General features: G+C 43.8%; 1 protein-coding gene across 1 annotated transcript in view; it reads right to left on the reverse strand.

Moving 5' to 3' along the window:
• The window catches only part of ARHGAP6 (Rho GTPase activating protein 6), a 312,914-nt gene extending 298,232 nt beyond the window's left edge, over positions 1 to 14,682 (reverse strand). The window contains exon 1 of the mRNA XM_018913533.3: positions 14,176 to 14,682. Within this exon, the coding sequence (XP_018769078.2) occupies positions 14,176 to 14,679 (504 nt within the window). The 5' untranslated portion in view covers positions 14,680 to 14,682. The remainder of the gene's footprint in view (positions 1 to 14,175) is intronic.
• Positions 14,683 to 18,512: the final 3,830 nt, after the last annotated feature.

Here is an 18,512-nt window from a genome sequence, read left to right on the forward strand (position 1 = left end):
CCCTTTTAATTCAAATATTTCCTAAAAAACTGGGAAAACAAAAGCAAAATCAGAAACAGAATATTTCCAGAGTTATCCTAATACAAAGCATGGAAAAAATATTTCTTCATTTCTTTCAAATCCAGTATGTTAGATCCCTTTCTACACATTGATGTTGAGCCAGTTGAGCATAATTCAAGAATTCCTCACTCTAAAGTAAAGGCAAAAGCCCTCCAGTTGTCTTTGGGAACAATGACCTCCAGCTATTTGATCTCACAACCACTCCTGTGCCTCATTGTTCTGGAAACTCCTCCATAGGAGTCATCTGAAAGAGTTGGGTCAGGACACCCAATGTCACCTGAAGCGAGCATGGTGCTCCCTCATGGTGGAGCACGGAGCTATGGAGCTGCTGTACTGGAATGCAGGGCAATATCCCACTCACTCACCACAGTGGGCAGTCACACACATGTCTGAGGAGCCCTGGCTCTACCCACTACAACCTTCACCCACCCAACTTTGCAGTGTCTCTTCTCCAGGAAACAGCATCTCAGAGCTGGGAGATGTTTCCAGACAAAAACGGAAAAAGATGGACAATAAAATCTTGACTTGCATTATTAAGAAATAGTATATTTTGTATTATTTTTCTTTTCCCTGACATTGTACGTTGCAATGTTGTGTAAGTAACAGCTTTTTAGTAACCTGGACTCCAGATGGACTTAAATTATTGTGAAATGCTTAAATTAACATTTTTCCATGTGGCAATCATTCACGTCAGAAAAAAATACAGACACAATGAGTATTTCCCATGCAAAAATATATCTTAGCAAACGTAATTTCCAAGTTTAGAAAGAAAGAAACAATACATGTATTAAACGAAAATAGATTTTACAGTCAAAATGTTTTGTCACAAAGGTTAAATAATTCCCCTGCAGGTCGCAATTTCAAGCATCCCAAAGTACCTCTAGTTTCCTTTACCCTTATTGTGCTCCTAAACTCTTCTCCTTTCTCCCAACAAACATTTGCATCCTGGCTTTCCTGGGCAGCTACACTTCACAGAGCATGTGATAATGTAGAGATGTAATTCCCAATTTCTCTCCTCCAGAGTTCAATTCCAAGCCTCATTAAGTTTTGACAAATAAATTAGAGTGCTTTGCCACTGCACAAAATAATATTCACTTCTAAGGTAAGCCCTAGCAATTCAGTTGCTTGTCCTGAAATATATATATATGACACTTTGAGTGCATCAAGACTCAAAGCCTTGGAACAACTGACCCAGTTCCACCTCACACCATGCTCACTGATCTACACATCTCTGTTCAGTCATTCCAGTCTTTCTAGATTCTTTCATGCCTTTCCCCAGTAGGGCTTCTATGCCAGAAAAGGTTGGGTTATAAAATAACCAAAACAGCGAAAAAAAAATTAAAAATAACCTTTGGACCTGATGGGAGGTCCCATTTCCCTTCCCACATGCTGATTTTTCTGTGTCCTCAACAGTTCAGCAGCTGCTTCTGCTGGACCAACACCCTCAGCACTCAAACTTGGAAGGAAATCCCTTCCCTTGCTCTTCTGGCTCGTTCTGACTGGCTCCAAGGAACATGCCATGCAAACTCCCCTTTGCTTTTCTGGTTTCAGCCTCCTCTAGCCTTGGATCCTCTTTCAAGAGGGGTCAGCAAGCAAACTCCTCTGTAGCTTCCCCTGCTATGTACCTTCTACAGAAATCCTCACATTCTCCTTGGGAACATCCTAACAAATTGCTCCCTTCCAGCTTTTCTTTGATTTGGCCCAGATGTTGACACCCATATTTTTCCTTTCCCACAGGCTTCCACTCCACCTCCATCTGTCTGAGTCAGATCCAGCACAAGAGGCCAGTCACCCTCTTGCAGAGCAATATGGTTATTAAATGCCTTCATCTCAGCTAAGGGAGTGTATTTCAAAAATCTGTAAGGAAGCCAGAAATAAATAACTCACTGCAGTAATCTTATTCTTTTCACCATAATTCAAGTTAATTCATCTTAAGCCTGCTATCTTCATCTCAAAAAAGTTCTACAGTTAAATCTCATGCTGAATGCTAAGTCCAAGTAGCTGGACTTAGGCCAAAAGAAAGGGTTCCAAGAGCTCAAACCACTTAGGAAAGATGTCCTGCCACCTGAGACAGGCCACCACAACTGCAGTATGGCCACAAAGATAAGCTCATTGCTGCTCCCAGTGTTTCTATTTCCAGGGCTCAACAGCTCTTCAACCTGCCAGGTGATGAGGGTTGTCTCTGTTCCCTAGCCCATCATCAGGATTCAGCAGCTTTGAGAGAAAAGCTTGTGCATGTGGAGCACAGGCAGTAAGGATCATGCCATGTTATCTCCACCCACTCCTCTTGCAGGGGCACCTCACTGTCCCTGCAGGGCTGCAGCCTTCCTCAGCCTGTCAGGACAGGGGAAGGATTTCCCTGGTAGAAAGCAAAATGATATCTAGTTTCTAGACAGTTTGTCAGACAGATTCCCAAACAACCAGGCCTTCAAATACCTGACAGCTTTCCTTAAAAAGGATTTCCAGAGAGGAAGCTCTGACAAATATAGCAGTGCAGCCTAGCTCCCCCTCTTGAAAGTCCCTTCCCGGCCAGCTATCACACGTAAGTTACCAAAGAACAGCAGATATTCTCTTGATTCTGGCACTCTATGCCAGACTCCATATTCTACAGCAATCAGAATTTCCATTTACCATCTGATCAACTGGATGCTTCTGGTTTAAAGAGCTAAAGTGAATGCATTTGGACTTCAACAATGCACTAATACAGCCTCCAGATGTGTTTCTAAAAAACAAGAAGGTAAGCTATCACGAGCAAAAAACAGCCAATCATAGTAGAGGCAAATTAATTTAGCAAGTTGTGCTAAAGCACATATCTATTATCACAAAATAAGCACAAATGAAGCACGAACATTTGAAACAACAACAGCTCAAAGTGCTACTAAAATGAAACATATGAACAAGGCTTAAGACCCCTCTACTGCTAAAAATAAGTATTCAGTTGTATGGAAGACCTCAGCATTACAGTCTTTCTTTGAGAAAGAAGAAGAAAGAAAGAAAGAAGGCTCTAATTACAATAACGAAAAGTAACAATACAGAACATCTAGATTAAGATTTCAAAAACTATCCAAATAATCTAGGAACTCAAAGTTCATCTTCAAAAGTGAGTCAAAAGCTTCAGAAAATCTCATTGCAGAGATGATGGTGAGAACTATTCAGGGAGCACCAAGCACTGTGGCAGCAAGGACAGACCTCGCACTGCTGGGTCCAGCACCAGCCTTTGATCTGACTGAACCACACAGAGGGCCAGGTGGTGTGGCAAGCAGAGCCACAACGTTCTGAACCACGCCATGACCTGAACACCCTGGGCCCAGCACTCCCAGAAGTAAACCAGGACATCACGCCATGAGCAAGACAGGGCAGGGACACCCAAGCAGAAGTTAAAGCTCTCCTCTGCCCAGCAGTGGTGGCACTTCAGTGGCAATCCTGCTTTCCAGCATTGCTGATGTTCACTTAGCTACTCATTTATCATACTGTGTTGTCTTCTGCCCTTCCTTGTCTTGTTCTGTTTGAACCACACAGATGGAATCACCTTTTCTTACTCTTATGTTCTGGTCCATGAAGGAAAAAAGTACTTACCGAGACTGCAAACACTTATGAGTCCAAGCTATCAAAGCTTTGTTTTACTGTGGGCAAGATCCTTCTGTCAGCCCATTTTCATACTCGATGCTGGAGGCTGCACCTGCTTGACAAAACCTCTGCCAGTTAAATGAAGACTTGCCAAAATAACTTCTCGAGAGCAAGGAAAAGACACACAGGTCTGATACTGATCAACATGTTTCAGAAGCTCAAAAAAGCCCACTGCTGCATAGTAAACAGCAGCAAATTATGACCCGTGCTCCTTTTAAATAGCAGAATGGAAGCATTTATTTCAGCAAGCCAATTTGGTACCAGCTTTTTCCAGGCTGTGTGGCCCCATCTGCCTATTCCAGTTCAGTTTAGCTTTGACTGATCCCAGTTACATAACTGTACCCTTAAGCTCATAAATCTCAAGGTCAGTATCAGGTTAAACTCTAGCTGTGTAAGACAATATAGGCAAATCCTGAACAGTCCCATTGCCACACCTATTTTTCTGTGTATCTGATGCAATTGCCAGCTCAAAGCTCGGCAGGAGATTTCCTTTCCTTCTGGCATACCTCTTCAATTATTTTCCTTCTTCCATTTCTCTCACAGGTTGTTTTTACTTTTATAATGCAAGATGACAAAAATGAAAGTTAGAAGAGCTAAATTGACAGCAATGCTTCTGTACCATCATTTTATGACAGGCATTGAACTGAAGGCAGCACATCATATGGCCTGTCATGAGAACACTGAACTACCATGAAATGGTAGCAAAAATTAACCATGTTCTGCCAAATGTTCAATATTTTTAAATGTAAACAACCCACAAAAACAGACAAAGCTCAATGTCAGAACAAGTCTGTCCTAATAACACACTGTCCTAAAGGTGTAAGCCCTTCTTAGCCCTGGGCTCCCTGGTGCTGGAAGAAGCAGGCTGGCTTGGTTAAATGAGGTGGCAGGAAACCAACCTGGCAAGTACTTACTGAAAGTTCCCTGCCAAATCCCTGCTGAAGTTCTGCTAGGGCACTATCTATCTGCCTCTGCAAAACCCTTGAATTTCAGAAAGGTTTGGTTGGGGTTTGTTTTGAATTTTACTGACATCTTGAAAGAGCTACCCTGGCTTTCTTTGCATTTGTGAGACACCAGAGAGTAAGAGTAAGGATATGCCTCACAGAGTAGAAACACACCAACAGCTTTGGAGAATGATTGAATGAAAGAAATTACTCTTCCTACAAGCCTGCTTCCAATGCCGGAGCTGGAGAGCATCATAATTTCTGCAACTCAGCAACTTTTGTCCCATCAAAGGCATGTTGCAGCACAAGGGAGAACAGCAGTTTTCATTCTACTGTGGAAAGAAATGATACTTGAGAGTCACAGAATCACAGAAAATATTAGGTCAGAAGGGACCTCTGCAGGTCATCTGGTCCAATCTTCTACTCAAAGCTGGGTTTCATCTTCAAAATTTGATTGAATCCTTTGGGCCTTGACCTGTCAAGGGCTGAAAATTTCCAAGAACAGAGATTCCACAGCCTCTCTGTGGATCTCAATAGTTAACCACTCGTGCTGTGAATGCTTTTTTACTTAGATCTACACAAAATTCCTTTTCCTGCAACTTGTGACTGTCATTGTGCAACTAACAATATCCAGCTGCACCTTCTCATGTAGGTAGTAAAAGTGGATTTTCATTCTCCCTTGATTCTTCTCCAGGCTGAAACAAACCTCATCCTTTTCTCATGCACTAAGCACTCTCATCCTTTAACTGTCCTGATGGCCCTCCAGTCCATTTGCTCCAGTTTGTCAACATCACCCTTGCACAAAGGAGTCCAGATAGGGCCTCAAAAGGTGAAGTCCCTTCCCTTGACCTGCCTGTTACCTTTCTGCTCATGCAGTATGCAGGTATCCTGCTCTCTGCATTACACACCTTCCACAGCTCACTAAATGAGTTAGGTTAACTTGTCCACATGAGGTGGTATAATTTATCTGCATTTGGGCTAAAAAACAGGTGGGAGGCTCTGTTACATAATTTACTCCAGGAAAGAAAAGTATGTTTAGTTACATTCACTCTGCCTCTGTTCAGGAGAGGTTTATGAAACAGAAAGGTTCCATCTGAGCCTTGGCAGTGCAAGGAAATCATATGTGCTCATACCTGAAGAAGAGAAAGCACTGAGAAGCATTTTGGACAGTGTGCCAGAGACTAAAAATATGGACATTTGCCAATGTAAATCTTACTAACTATTATGCTAAAAAGTTTCTTTAAAACCCTCCATATATGTTGGCTGACAATTACATTGGATTCCTTTAGTGAATACAGAATTAAGGCCCTTTATCTCTGAAATATGTAAAACTTGTAATCGTGTCTATTTCAGTAATTGGCTGCCTCATTCTCCTGGCTTGCTATGGTTTGGTACCCACTCCCTGGCAGAGCCCATTCTGTGTAGCATTTCTGAGTCCACTGCCCCCTTCTAAAGACCTACAAGACGTGTCCCTGTGGTGTGCTGGAACAAAAGCTGTCACTGGATGCAGACACAAACACATGCTTGAGAAACAGTAGTGAAGCAATGAGCTAGAGGCACGCCATATTTTGTCAGTAGGAATGTTATGAAAGAGCCACAAGAAAACTCAACCATATTTTTCTAATTTATGATAGAGTAGATAGGGTCTTATTTTGGAGCATGAAAATGTAATTTATCCCAATCTTTCTTTCCCCACCACCCCTTTCAAACAGTAGTCTGCATTGTCATCAAATTAAATTAACAGTTATATAGAGCTGATTTCCAACCAGGATATTATGAGGATTTAACCTTCCTATACACACATACACTTACAAAAGGAATTGTGGTGATGAGATTGAGAGCAAAATATTTCCCAGAATCCTTTTAAGATTGAAGACAGGGGAAAGAGAAAAGGGATTGACTATGGTTTAAGAAGGATAAATATGAAATACGAACAATCAAAAGAACAATATTTGAGAAGTGACAGCAGATGTGTCAATTCACATTCTTTAGCTTCAAATTCTCCCATTTCACATAATTGTTAGCTGGCCCCAGAGCCTCATAGCACTGTATAAAGAGACAATTGCACATCTTCTAAAAACAGAAAATGGTGAGATCTCTTAAACAGCTTGCCCAAAGACCCTATTGTGCCAAAAATTTTTATGGGTTTATTCAATAAATTATAAGGAATACCTCCTATGGGAAGCAAAAGACATAACAGAACTGAAAACATTTCCTGTAGGAGGAGTATTTTTAAATTTTTACAGAGAGAGGCAAATGAAAACTGAACACAGCACAGCCAACTGGTTTCTCACCACATTAGTCTCAGTAGGGTGCTACTCAACTGAAATTACCCTTCAGAGAAAAAATGGAAAAGTTAGTGCTCAGAAACTATCTTGACATATTACAACAGTGGCAGAAAACAAAGGGATAAAGTAAATAAAACCTGAAAATAGAAATGGAAATTTTGTATGTCTTCCTCTTGCAAAATCAGTTATATGTGCTCAGAGGAGGTACATGTAGTTCCACCACTGAAAATCAAGTCCAGGCTAATTCCAAGTCAATGCAAAAGAAATCTTAATTGCACTAAAAAACCTAAAACCAAATCCTTCCTTTGTTAGCAAGGTCTGTAACATACTTTGTACTTTGCTGAAAACCAGTTTGTCCAATTATGAAAAAAGTATTTATCATTTGACTTGGCCAATCCAAATAGTAGGCAACAGCTACAATAAAGCAGGTTTTTTTTTTCTTTTTCAGTATGAATTTCAGGTGATGAAAGGAACAAGACACAGTATCTTCCTTTTTTAATTTTTGGCACGGCGGATAAAGGAAGCTATGCATAACAAGCTGTATTAGAAATGGATAAAAGACAAGCCCAACTTAAAAAGGTCTATGTGTGTGGAACAGAACTCAGAACCTAACAGGAAAGAAAGAGAAAAGCAAGTTCCTGGCAGCCACAAGGAGAGTTTCTGCATTGGACTGACTGCTCGTGTGCCTCCTCATTAAGTGCAGTGCTCAAAAATCACTTTCTGACCTTACACACTCAGCGTCCTCATGGGTAAATAGTGTAAGTCAGAAGGTCTTCTCTTTGAGAGGATACAGATGAGATGAAATAGGAAGATCCAGAAAAGACAGTTCTGCTTTCATAATTGGGGATGCTGATGCAAGCTGTTCCCATGGCCAGGACTGTGAGGATGATGAACCAGGGATGACAGCTTTAGGGTGTGAAACTGATGCTTGGTTTTATGAGCCAGAGACACAGTACCTAACCTACTTAGGTCCAAAAACACAAACATGTGGTACCCAACATCTGGTTTCAGTACAACAATGTGGCAAGCATCAGGCACTGGAAGCTCATCAAATCCTTCAAAAACACTCTCAACTCTCCCAGGGATTTAATAATTCTTAGTTGACAACTGGAGTGGAAAAAACATGTAACTTGAAATAGCCAGTCTGTACACATCTAGGAAAAACTAAAACTCAACCAGAAAGCCTCCACATACATTTCCATTGACATGTATTATTGTTACAGGATAAGAAAAGATTTTAAAACATAAAAACTATTTTGAACAAGCACAGCTTAAAATTTGTACACAATAATTGATACAAAAGTTTTAAATTGAGGTGAAGAAAGTAAATTCTTAGGACTGAATGGTAACTAAAGGCTTTGCTTCCCTCCTGATACTCTGGTTTGATTAGTAGTCACCAGCCAAAAGGAAGGCACACATTTGAGTACTCTGTTGAAGTCTAAAAGCTCAGTACCTTCCAAAACTGGCCAATGAGTTGCAAAGTCAAATGAAGTCTGAACCTTGCTTTGAACCTCCCTATTGCTCTCTTTACAGTTTCTACAAGTTGAAAGGAATATTTGGCCTCTTCTCCCACAATCCAGACACCTGATCAAGTTAGCAACCAGTGGAAGCCAGGATGCACAAAAGTTGCATTTTAAAATGTTAGCTTAATTCCAGTGGTGCTTATGCTCTCAAATACTGTGCCACATAGCCAGAGAATCAAACATGAGCAGCATTATATCATGTTTAAGGAGACTAAGACAGGATTGCCTCCTATAATTTTGATTTTTAGTACATTTTAAAATTAAAATTTTAACTCTACAACTCTGACACTAATACACTGATGTTACTACTATGCCATCATGACCGTTCAGCCCTACTTGCACAGAACCCCCTGCTGGTTTCAATTATGAAATTTACATGTGGAAGGAAAAAACAAATCCCCCAAACAGGCTTAACACCTGTACAGCCTTAATACTTGTACAGCCAGAACCCTGCAGAAGAGACTTCTGAAATGTTCTTCACCTGCAATCTGTCACAGCTGCAGTTCCTTTCATGCAATAGAGTCTGCAAACTAAATGTGCTTCAACTCTACCATGAAGTCAAGACAGCAGTCTGGGTCATTAATATTTTAGAGATTACTCAAAATTACTTTTCAGTCTCATTTCTATTATTTTCACAAGTTCCTTTCCCATTACTTAAGCAATGCACACTTGAAAAATACTGTCTGTCCTAGCCATCAACCCCCATATTCTCATCCAATGTCTTCAGACATAATTTACTCGAGAATGGGAAGAGTCCACTTGCCAAAATCGGAAATACTGAATATATTTAGTTACTTTTAATGGCATTCCTGTCATGAGAGACCCACAACATTCCTGCCCACCAAATTTTGTAATTATAGAACACTTACAGCATTGAATGGAATGGACTCAAGACTGAGACTAATCTGTATGTCCAGTGGTTTGGAACGTCTTAGGAAAGAAAAAACAGCAGAACAGTGCTTTATATATATATATCCTCTCCAGAGCAGAGCAGTTCACTGGTAAATACCAGCACATACAGTTTTTAGTTTATAAAAAAAAAAAAATTAAAACCTTCCAAAGTTCAGTTCCCACACATCTCATTAAGAAGACCCCTCAACAGAAAAAATGCAAGTTATAGATTTAAACATGCTAGACTCCCATTTGGCTTCCAGGACAGTTAATCAGAGCTCTGCAAAGGAATATGTTCCAACATGTCTTCTATCCATACAGCAAAATCTCTGGGTTAGGTATCAAGGTGCTCAAGGGTAACAGATACTGTGTCCAAAACTGATGTCCACCTGAACCACCACTGACACAGCTTGAGGCCATTTCCTCTTGTCCTGTCACTGGATGCCTGAGAGAAGAGAGGACCCCCACTTGCTACAAGGAAAGAGAGCATGTACACTGCCTTCCCAATGAATTTAAACTCCTAAAGTATCAAGCCAGTGAATTTACCAAAGCTGACAACCCAAGGCACCTGTCAGCTGAAACCTGTGCTGTGAACATTCACTACTTATGATGGCCATGCTATAAAATAATTCAGCTAAACCAATGTTGTTCTGGTAGTGCAGATTGGCTTCTCCTTGCAGCTCATCACAGCTTGGCCAGCCAGCAGTGCAGGAGACACTTGGACAAATCCTGGCTTCTCCCCCAAAACCTGGTGAGGAACCAGGGCAACCTTCCCTCCCATGCCATGGAAAACTCCTCCTGGAGTGCTCAACAGAAAGCTGGGCAAGCAAGCGGATCACAGGGTAGGTCAGGAGGAGGAGGAGGAGGAGGAGGTGTGGAAGGGCTGAGCCGCCCACCCGCAGCAACCCGATTTCATTGAGAAGCAAATTGCAAACTAAGGATGCTGCCCCCTGCCTCCCAGGGGCCAGGCATGCAAGTGGGAAGGCCGCACATGTTATGCTTCCATTACTTTAAAATCAGCTCTACCCCAAAAAAGCATATTAGTTGGAGATGGTAACGTTTAACTAGTTAGTGACACACAGATTATGAAAGCAAAATAATCAGTGCGTAGATTTGGTTTCTCACAACAAATAGATTACTTGGATACATTCCCATGATTTGCCATATATTTTATCCACTTGCTGTGGCTTTCCATTAACATTTTTAAAACAGAAAAATGAGCACAAGAATTAACACAACTTGTGACTTCACACAGATCTATTAATCTTGAGCTATTCTGGACCCAGCAAATATATTTCAGTCAGTCAATCAGTGTAAACACTTGCATCCTTAACTTGTGCAGGTCTACTCAGGTATGTTAGCACAAATGTATGACGCATTTTGGCAGAATCAAGGCATTAGGTATTTCCAGGTATTTCTACCATCTTATCCATGATATTTAGCTTAGTTAGAGACTTACCTGAGCATATGAAACACTCAATGAAAGCATAATAGACTTAATTTTGCAAGTGAAAGTGAATTTTCTTTAAGGAAAACTGCATAAAAGGACAGCTGAGATCAGATGGGAATTAAAGATGAATGCTTTTTTTCCCTTATTAAAAAATAACTCCCCCTTGGCTTTGTCTTGCTGAAACCACTGGAAAGTTGCTGATTTCCACAGACCCAGGAAGGGGTTTTTTATTTAGGCAGATTATATACATAAGCAGAAAATAGATAGGTGAAAGAATGCTTGTCAGAGAAGTAAAGTTCTGCCAAAAAATAATCTCTATAGCTGTAAAAATGTTCTTGTGAAGAAAACAACATGTCAATAAAGAACTGCCAGGTCACTCAGCAGTGAGAGACACATCTGTCAGATGATGCTTCACATTCAAAAATCTGTGGACCTGAGAACACAGGGCAAACACATTTAGGTGTGACCTGCTGTTGAAATTGGAAATCCCCTGTGCATTCAGGCATTCCATTAAAAATTATTTATGAATGGTGGCATGAACTTAGCAGCACGAACTTAGCAGCAACCTTTCTTTCCCCAGCAGACAGACTTGTCATATAAAATGCAGAAGTCAAAGCATTACAATGAAAAAAAAGGTAAAATAGGCAATCCATTTTATTCTCCTGCAGTCTTAACAAAGACACTGTGGCCTCATATACAGAACTCTCAGATCAGTGGGGCATGCCTGCTTTAAACTGTGACTAGAGCTGGGCCAGGTGCTCTACCCCTGCAGCCCCAAGGGCAGCTGTCCCATGGCAGGATTCATCCAGTGCAGGCTGCAAACCCCACCTTCAACATGTCCCTGTGGATGCCACCACACTTATCCAGCTTGGGACAGGTGCAGGAGGTCTGGCCCAGAAGCTATAATTTTGAAGGGGTTCTGAAGGGAATTCCATAGCATTTTTACTTCTCTTTACACCTTTAAAGATTAAGGCAGCAGGGGAGAAAATAATTACCACAGGTATCTCCTAGTGCATAATCCTGTTGCTCCCACAGTGGTTGTAGAGCATATTTCCAAAAAAGGGCAATTATACTGAAGGTGTTGGAATTAAGGTAAAAAAGCTGATTTTGCATTTATTTTATTCCCAACTTACAGGATGGGAATTTTTAAGTACTACAACCAAAACTTTCAATGTTCATTTTCATTAGGCAGTCATCTGCTTTTTACAGCTGAGTAAAATCATTATTGTGATGTATTTTATTTCCTAAGTTGAACAGAAATGGAACTACAGATTTTCTACTGAGAATACAATAATTTGAATGGGACCTTTTAAAGTTATAATATTATAAACAGTTACTTCCTTTTCACCCAATAAAATGTGGGTTTTTCCACCTCCTAAAGCACAGTTGCTTTGCCATAGCCAGGATGAAGCTGCAGAGACAAAAAAATCCTTAACTTACAAAAAAAATGAACCTTTTCAAATAAACACTACATAGGAAGCAAACAACTAAATCCTTTATTAAGAATGCTATTTTATAATGAGACCAGACTGAATGACCATTAGGATGTGTCCCTAAAATAACAGGGAGGATAAGATAAAAAATTATGTATAAGCAGTTTCTTCTAAAATATAGGTTAATATAATTTGTACATATCTTTGCTGAACAACTAAGTTCATATTTGTATAATGTCTTGAAAATAGCAACTCTGAAACTAGTGAGTATCAGGTTAAATGATGACTGACATAAAATGCTACCAATTCACAATGACAACACTGACCCACTGCAGGCCAGCACACCCTGCTCCTGACATCACAGCCTCACCACTGTGACTGCTGGGACAATGACATCCCTCCCAAAAAAAAAGGGTTGACTATTTAAAAATGCTAGACACACACCAAATTAAGAAAGAACCCAGTACTTAGCAATATACAGTCTGAATATGTGTTGTGTGTTTTGGTGACACAAAGATCTGAAAAAAATGGCCCAAGTGTCCATCACCATAGATTCAGTGAAAAAAAGGAAGATCTGGTTAGATTTACATATCAGAAGCCATCCTGAGAGTCTTGGACCCAGTAAGAAAACTCTGCACAGAAACCTTATGTATGTTACACTTTTTGATAGACCTTATAAAATCGTAAATGGATAAGCAGCAAACTTATCCTTAATTAGTGTGATCACCTATTATCTCACTCTTCACTGATGCTACAAATCCCACAAAGTTCTTTGACACCGAGAATTTTTTACTATCTTAAAATTCAAGCATCAGGATGAAATATTGCTTAGAGTAACTTCTGATTACAAGACTTCATAATAATCCATTTTTTAAAATTGTTAAGATTCTTCACCGCCTCTTTCAACGTTAGCCAGCATCATGCCTGAAGTTGCCACCCACATGTTGACACTCTCCAAGCAGACAGGGAGACATGGGAGTTCAGAGTAAGATGCAGCCTTTGCCCATGAAAACTGCATTTTGTAATCTTGTGCTATCATGATGCCCATTTTGGCTTTGATCTGATATTGCTGTGTAAGGTAACCATTTTACAAGGACTTCCACAACCCACTACAACAATGCAGCTGTTTTATTGATGCATCTAATTATTACCAACTATTTATAACAAGTTCATCTGAAATGGAAATGGAAATGGAAATGGAAATGGAAATGGAAATGGAAATGGAAATGGAAATGCTGCTTTCTGATCCCAGTTCTCCAGAAGGCACTACTAAACAGTTAAGCAGGAAACCTCATCACCATGAACAGGACGGAGAAGTTCTCAAAACAAAAAAATTTCTTCTTCTTCTGCTACAAAGGGCTCATCATAACCAACTCGATGAGCAATTGCTACCAGGAAACAATGCCACATTTTTTGAAAACATTCATCCACATGGTATGGTATCTGCAGCCCAACATCGATGACATCCAAGTTGGATGAATAAATATTTGCATTGCAAAGTTGGATTTGTCTTGGAATACAATTGTTCTTCATGTGGTAATGACACATGTGCGTTCTCAAATAAATCGCAACTCAATGGGTGTACACACTAAAAATAATTTCTCTATCTTGTTAGAAGCCATCACATACTTCACTTTAAGAGGTGTGAAACTGGGGGGGAAGTTTTAACAGGCCTGGGACAAATACACACGGAACCCGTCGAGGGAATCTCAAATATCCGACCCTCCAGCGCCGCAGATGCCAGCTCCCGGCACCAACATCCACGGCGGCCTCGAGGGCCCCGCCGCACGGGGCGGACCCGCGCGGGTCCCGCTGCGCCGCGCACCCACCGCCGGGAGCGCGCTGCTGGAGCCCCGCGGAGCAGCTCCGCCGGGCCGGGCGGGCGGCGGCGGCGAAACACCGGGACGGGGGCGAGGGCGGCGCGGCTGGTGCCCGTCCCCCGGGGGCGGGCGTGCCTACCTCGGATTTCCACACGACGTATGCGGCGGGGCGAGGCTCGGGCGGCGAGGGTTGCCCCTTCCTTTGCTGCAGCCAGCGCCGGGGCGAGGAGAAGATGCTGTTGGCGGGGCTGGCAGTGCCGCTCAGCGCCAGGGCCGAGGGGGTGCGCGCCAGGAAGGGCAGCTCGCAGCCAGGACTCCGCTTCCCGCGGAGGCTCTCCTCGTCAAAGAGAGCACTGCCCGGCGGCGACCGCTCCAGTGGGGTGCAGGGGGTGGAGAAGGAGGCGCCGTGGGGCGGCGGGGCGCCCCGAGGACCGCGGCGCTCCCCCGGGGGGCTGCCGGCGGCCCGCGCCCGCAGCGCCCGCCCCGCGCCCTCGCCTTCCTCCCGGCCGCTGCCGATGATGGCGGGGTCGAGGCTGCGCGTCTGGCGGAGCCTCCGCTTGGAGAGGCTCTTGGCGGTGGCGGGGGCGGCGGCGGCCGGGGAGGAGCAGGAGAAGACGCTGCTCAGCAGGCTCTGAGCCGACATCGCGGCGGGCGCTGCCCCGGGCACGGCGGGGCGGCCGGGGGTCCTGCCTGGGCTCTCGCTGCCTCTGCCTCCAGTTCCCGCCAGGGCGGCGCGGAGCGGCCCTCGGGGCGTCCGTCACGGCCGGGCTCAGCCCCCGGCAGCGCGGCCCGACGGCAGCACCGCGGGGCTCATGGCGGCGTCCGGCGCTGGGGCTGCTCCGGGGCTGCCGCCGGCGCGGTCACTTTGCTGGGAGGGAGAGGGAAGAAAAAAAAAAAAAAGTTACGAGAGAAAAGGGGAGGGAAAACAGCAGCAGCGGAGCTTTTATCTGGGCTCGCCGCAGGCTGCCAGAGTCACTCCCCCCTCGGCCGCGATGCGCAGGGGAGTTGCGGGCCGCCCCACACACACACAGCCGGTCGGGTCCAGCGGTGGCGGGGCCCGTCTGCCTCCTCTCACGGGGCGAGAAGAGCCGCTCCCAGTGTCGCCCGCACCTCGCTGTCGCTACGGGACGCCCACGTCGGGGACGCGGGGGAGGCAGCCCCGCCGGGCTGCGCGGGCACCGGCGCTGCGGGTCGCGAGCGCTGCCGCCCTGGAACGGTGCAGTTGCGTTTTAGGGAGGGATCGAGCAGCGGCGGACAGCTGTTCTTCGGAACGATCGTTCCCGAGGTGCAGCCAAGCTTCGCTTTGACCCTTCTGAGCCCTGCGTCGCGTCCCACTCCGGCCCCCGCTGCTGCTTATGGAACTCCCGTCCGCCCCGGCCCGGCTGGGTCGGGCAGAGATGATGTCTCCAGAAAAAACTTCCAGCAGCAAACAGGATACTCACATTGTGCAGCACACGGGACAGGGTCTTCAACGGAGCTCGACTTGTAACTGTGTTCTGGCCCACTTCTCTCTTGCCCTCCTCTGAAACACCTACTTTGAGGGCGCATGGACGTGAGCCCCGCAGGCAGCATGGGTCACCGAGACCTTTAACTGCTGAGTACCTCACGGCCACAGAAAAGGAAAGGAGCGAAACCTGTGAAGCTAAGCCTCCTCAGGACAAGTAACTGAACATGTTTATCTTCCATTGAGGCTTTCTCTGTTCCCACTGCAAGCACAGGCAAGGAAACATCTACCAGAGAGACAGAAGAAACTTGGGGAAAGCAAAATTGTAAAGAAATGCAGAAAAAGAATGCACAGAGAGGGTCAATACCATGCAGCCCCATAACGGCAGCCAGCTCCTTCCTCACCTGGAGTGAAGGAAGCAGCCCCTCAGCTGCAGAATGTGACTCCTGCCGCTGCTCCTAGCTGGGAATATTAACAGTCCTCCTCCCCTCACTGGGGGAGTTCAGCAGCGATGTTCATCTTCATCATGTTTTCCCTGGATCTCCAACACCATCATTTATTTAGTGTTTAAACTTTATTAAGTAACCTTTAGCTTCATGGGTGGGTTCGGTTCTGTTGCTATTGTGTCAGTGAATGCTACAGCCACTACATTTTTTGAGTTGGAAAGCAAAACACACAGGACCAAATCTGTTTTTCTTCCTGACCTATACTTCTATTTATAGGAGTAAGTGGAAGATGCCCAAGGATAGCCCCTGTGAAGTGGCAAACCTCCCCAATCGCAGATGAACTCAGAGTTAGACTGATGATTCCATAGGGCCTAAGCATCCTTCTTTTGACTTGAAAACCCATCAGCTCCACAAACCCCCAGTCTCTCCAAAACTGTTGCAAGCAGGTCTTAGAAAATTTGCCTAGAAAAAGACTGGTTATTTTGAAAAAAAAAAAAGTGCTTTAGCATGATACAAGGGTTATTTTCTCCTCATGCATTTTCTCCTCAAACCCTAGTGCAGGGTTGTGTTGTTCTCTCTCGGGTCCTGGAGCCAATGCAGGTAAATGGTCTATGGCAGCACTTGGTGGTTTCATCAACAGAGTAGACAGTTCTCTCCTCTGTGGCTTTGTTTAAGGTTCATAAACAGCAATAGCACACGAGTGCATCCACTTTCAAAGGGAGGTGTTCTGCTTTTAGGTAATGTTTCCAAATGAGGGTTTTGTTTTGTTTTTTTTGTCTGCAAAGTAGCTTTCCCGTCTTATTTTCATAAACTGTCCTATTGCCTAATTTCAAGTTCCTCCGCAGCTAAGGTTGCAGCTGTTTCTGTTTAAAGCTTCATTTCATTTTGCCTCCTCATTAATGCCTTCAGTAAGGTCTCATGCTTGAGACTAAAATGAAGGTCTGAAGCATAAAACAATCTGCATTTGTTTTTGCAGTTCTGAGCCTATTCTAGCAATTTAGTTGAGAGACACATCTGCAATACAAATATACACACGTGTGGCTCCAAGTATTTGCTCTTTTGTCCTGTACAAACATCATAGGAACATAAAGGGACAGGAAGTCATGAAGAAAAAGGCAGAGAGGGAAATTCAGAGCTATAAGGAACTCATCACATGAGGACTAGAGAGGCAATCACATTTGCCTCCAAAATTCACCAGAAGCATTCCCGCCACTCTCAGTGAGGTGCCCTGCCCACTTTGAAGGGCTCATTCTCCTGGGCACAGCCAGTTGCCAGCAGGCAAACCCCCAAGTTTCCAATTCAGATCCTTACACGCTGCATGCACAGCCTGTGAAAGGAGACTGAAATGATCAGATAAGTGCATAGTTAGGAGCATACGTCACAAGTAGCAGCTCTAAATGAAGTGGAGGTAAAGCATTCTTATTTCCACCTGCCTCAGCCCAGGTATTACTTATTGCCCAGCTGGTTTTCTTCATGAAATCCTCTATGAAAAATTATAGTTTTCATGAGACAGAGAGGAACTCAGCTGCAATTCAAAGAGTAAAAGCAGCAAATGCATAGAGATGCTCCATGTAGACAACTTCACTGCTGGTCTTAACTGCTGTCTGCATCTATCAGGGGTAACAGCAATAAAAGCACTTAATGATTGTTTTTGAAGTTTCTGTACATTATCACTATGAACTGCATTATTGTGAGACCTGGCATCACCATCCTAAAATAGGCTTGAGCTCTAGTGGGCACGGTACACGCAGAGGACAAAAACACAGCCCTAATTCCCAAATTTTACTGATAACTTCTAGCCACAAGGTACTGTCTGGGCAGCCATATCTGCAGAGGACTAGTGAGATGATACTAGTTGATCTGATGCTGCTAGCCCTTCCTTTCTGAGGCAAAACACTGGAACAGGCTGCCCAAGGAAGTGAAGGAGGCACTGTCCCTGGAGGTATTTTTAAAAAGTGGAGGGAGGTGTTTAAAAGAAGTGGCACGATATTATTTTTATTTATGCTTTCATTGCCTTGACCTTCACCAACAAAGTCTCCCAGCCCTTTGTGCCTCAAGGTGAAAAAACCTGTAAATAGGGAAAAAGGACTGTCATGGATCTTTTCTTGAGGAGTCACAGACAAATACAGTCTCAGGAACCAGCGGGGATTAATCTGAGGGTGCTCAAATAGCTGGATAATGTCACTAGAAGGCCCCTTTTTATATTTGAAAGACCATCAAAATTTGGAGAAGTACCTAATGACTTGGAAAAGGCTGAATGTTGCACCTGTCTTCAGAAAGAGCAAGGACTACCCAAGATGCTACAGGCTGGTGGCTTCACTTCAGGAAAACCACAAAAGCAAGTTCTCTTGGAAGCCATTTATGGGCACATAGAGGAGAAAAATGTGACTGGAAGGGTAATGTGGTTATCAAGGGTAATCATCAGTGATGGAACAGGTTGTGGAATCCCTACCACTGATGGTTTTCAAGATCTAACTGAAGAAGGCACTAGACAATCTTGTCTTAGTTTAGTTTTTGCCCTTCTGTGACCAGGAGGTTGGAGTATAGACCTCTTGAGGGTCCATCCACCTTGAACCACTTTGTGGT

Source organism: Serinus canaria, chromosome 1 (assembly GCF_022539315.1).
Source record: "Serinus canaria isolate serCan28SL12 chromosome 1, serCan2020, whole genome shotgun sequence".
Lineage (NCBI taxonomy): Eukaryota > Metazoa > Chordata > Aves > Passeriformes > Fringillidae > Serinus > Serinus canaria.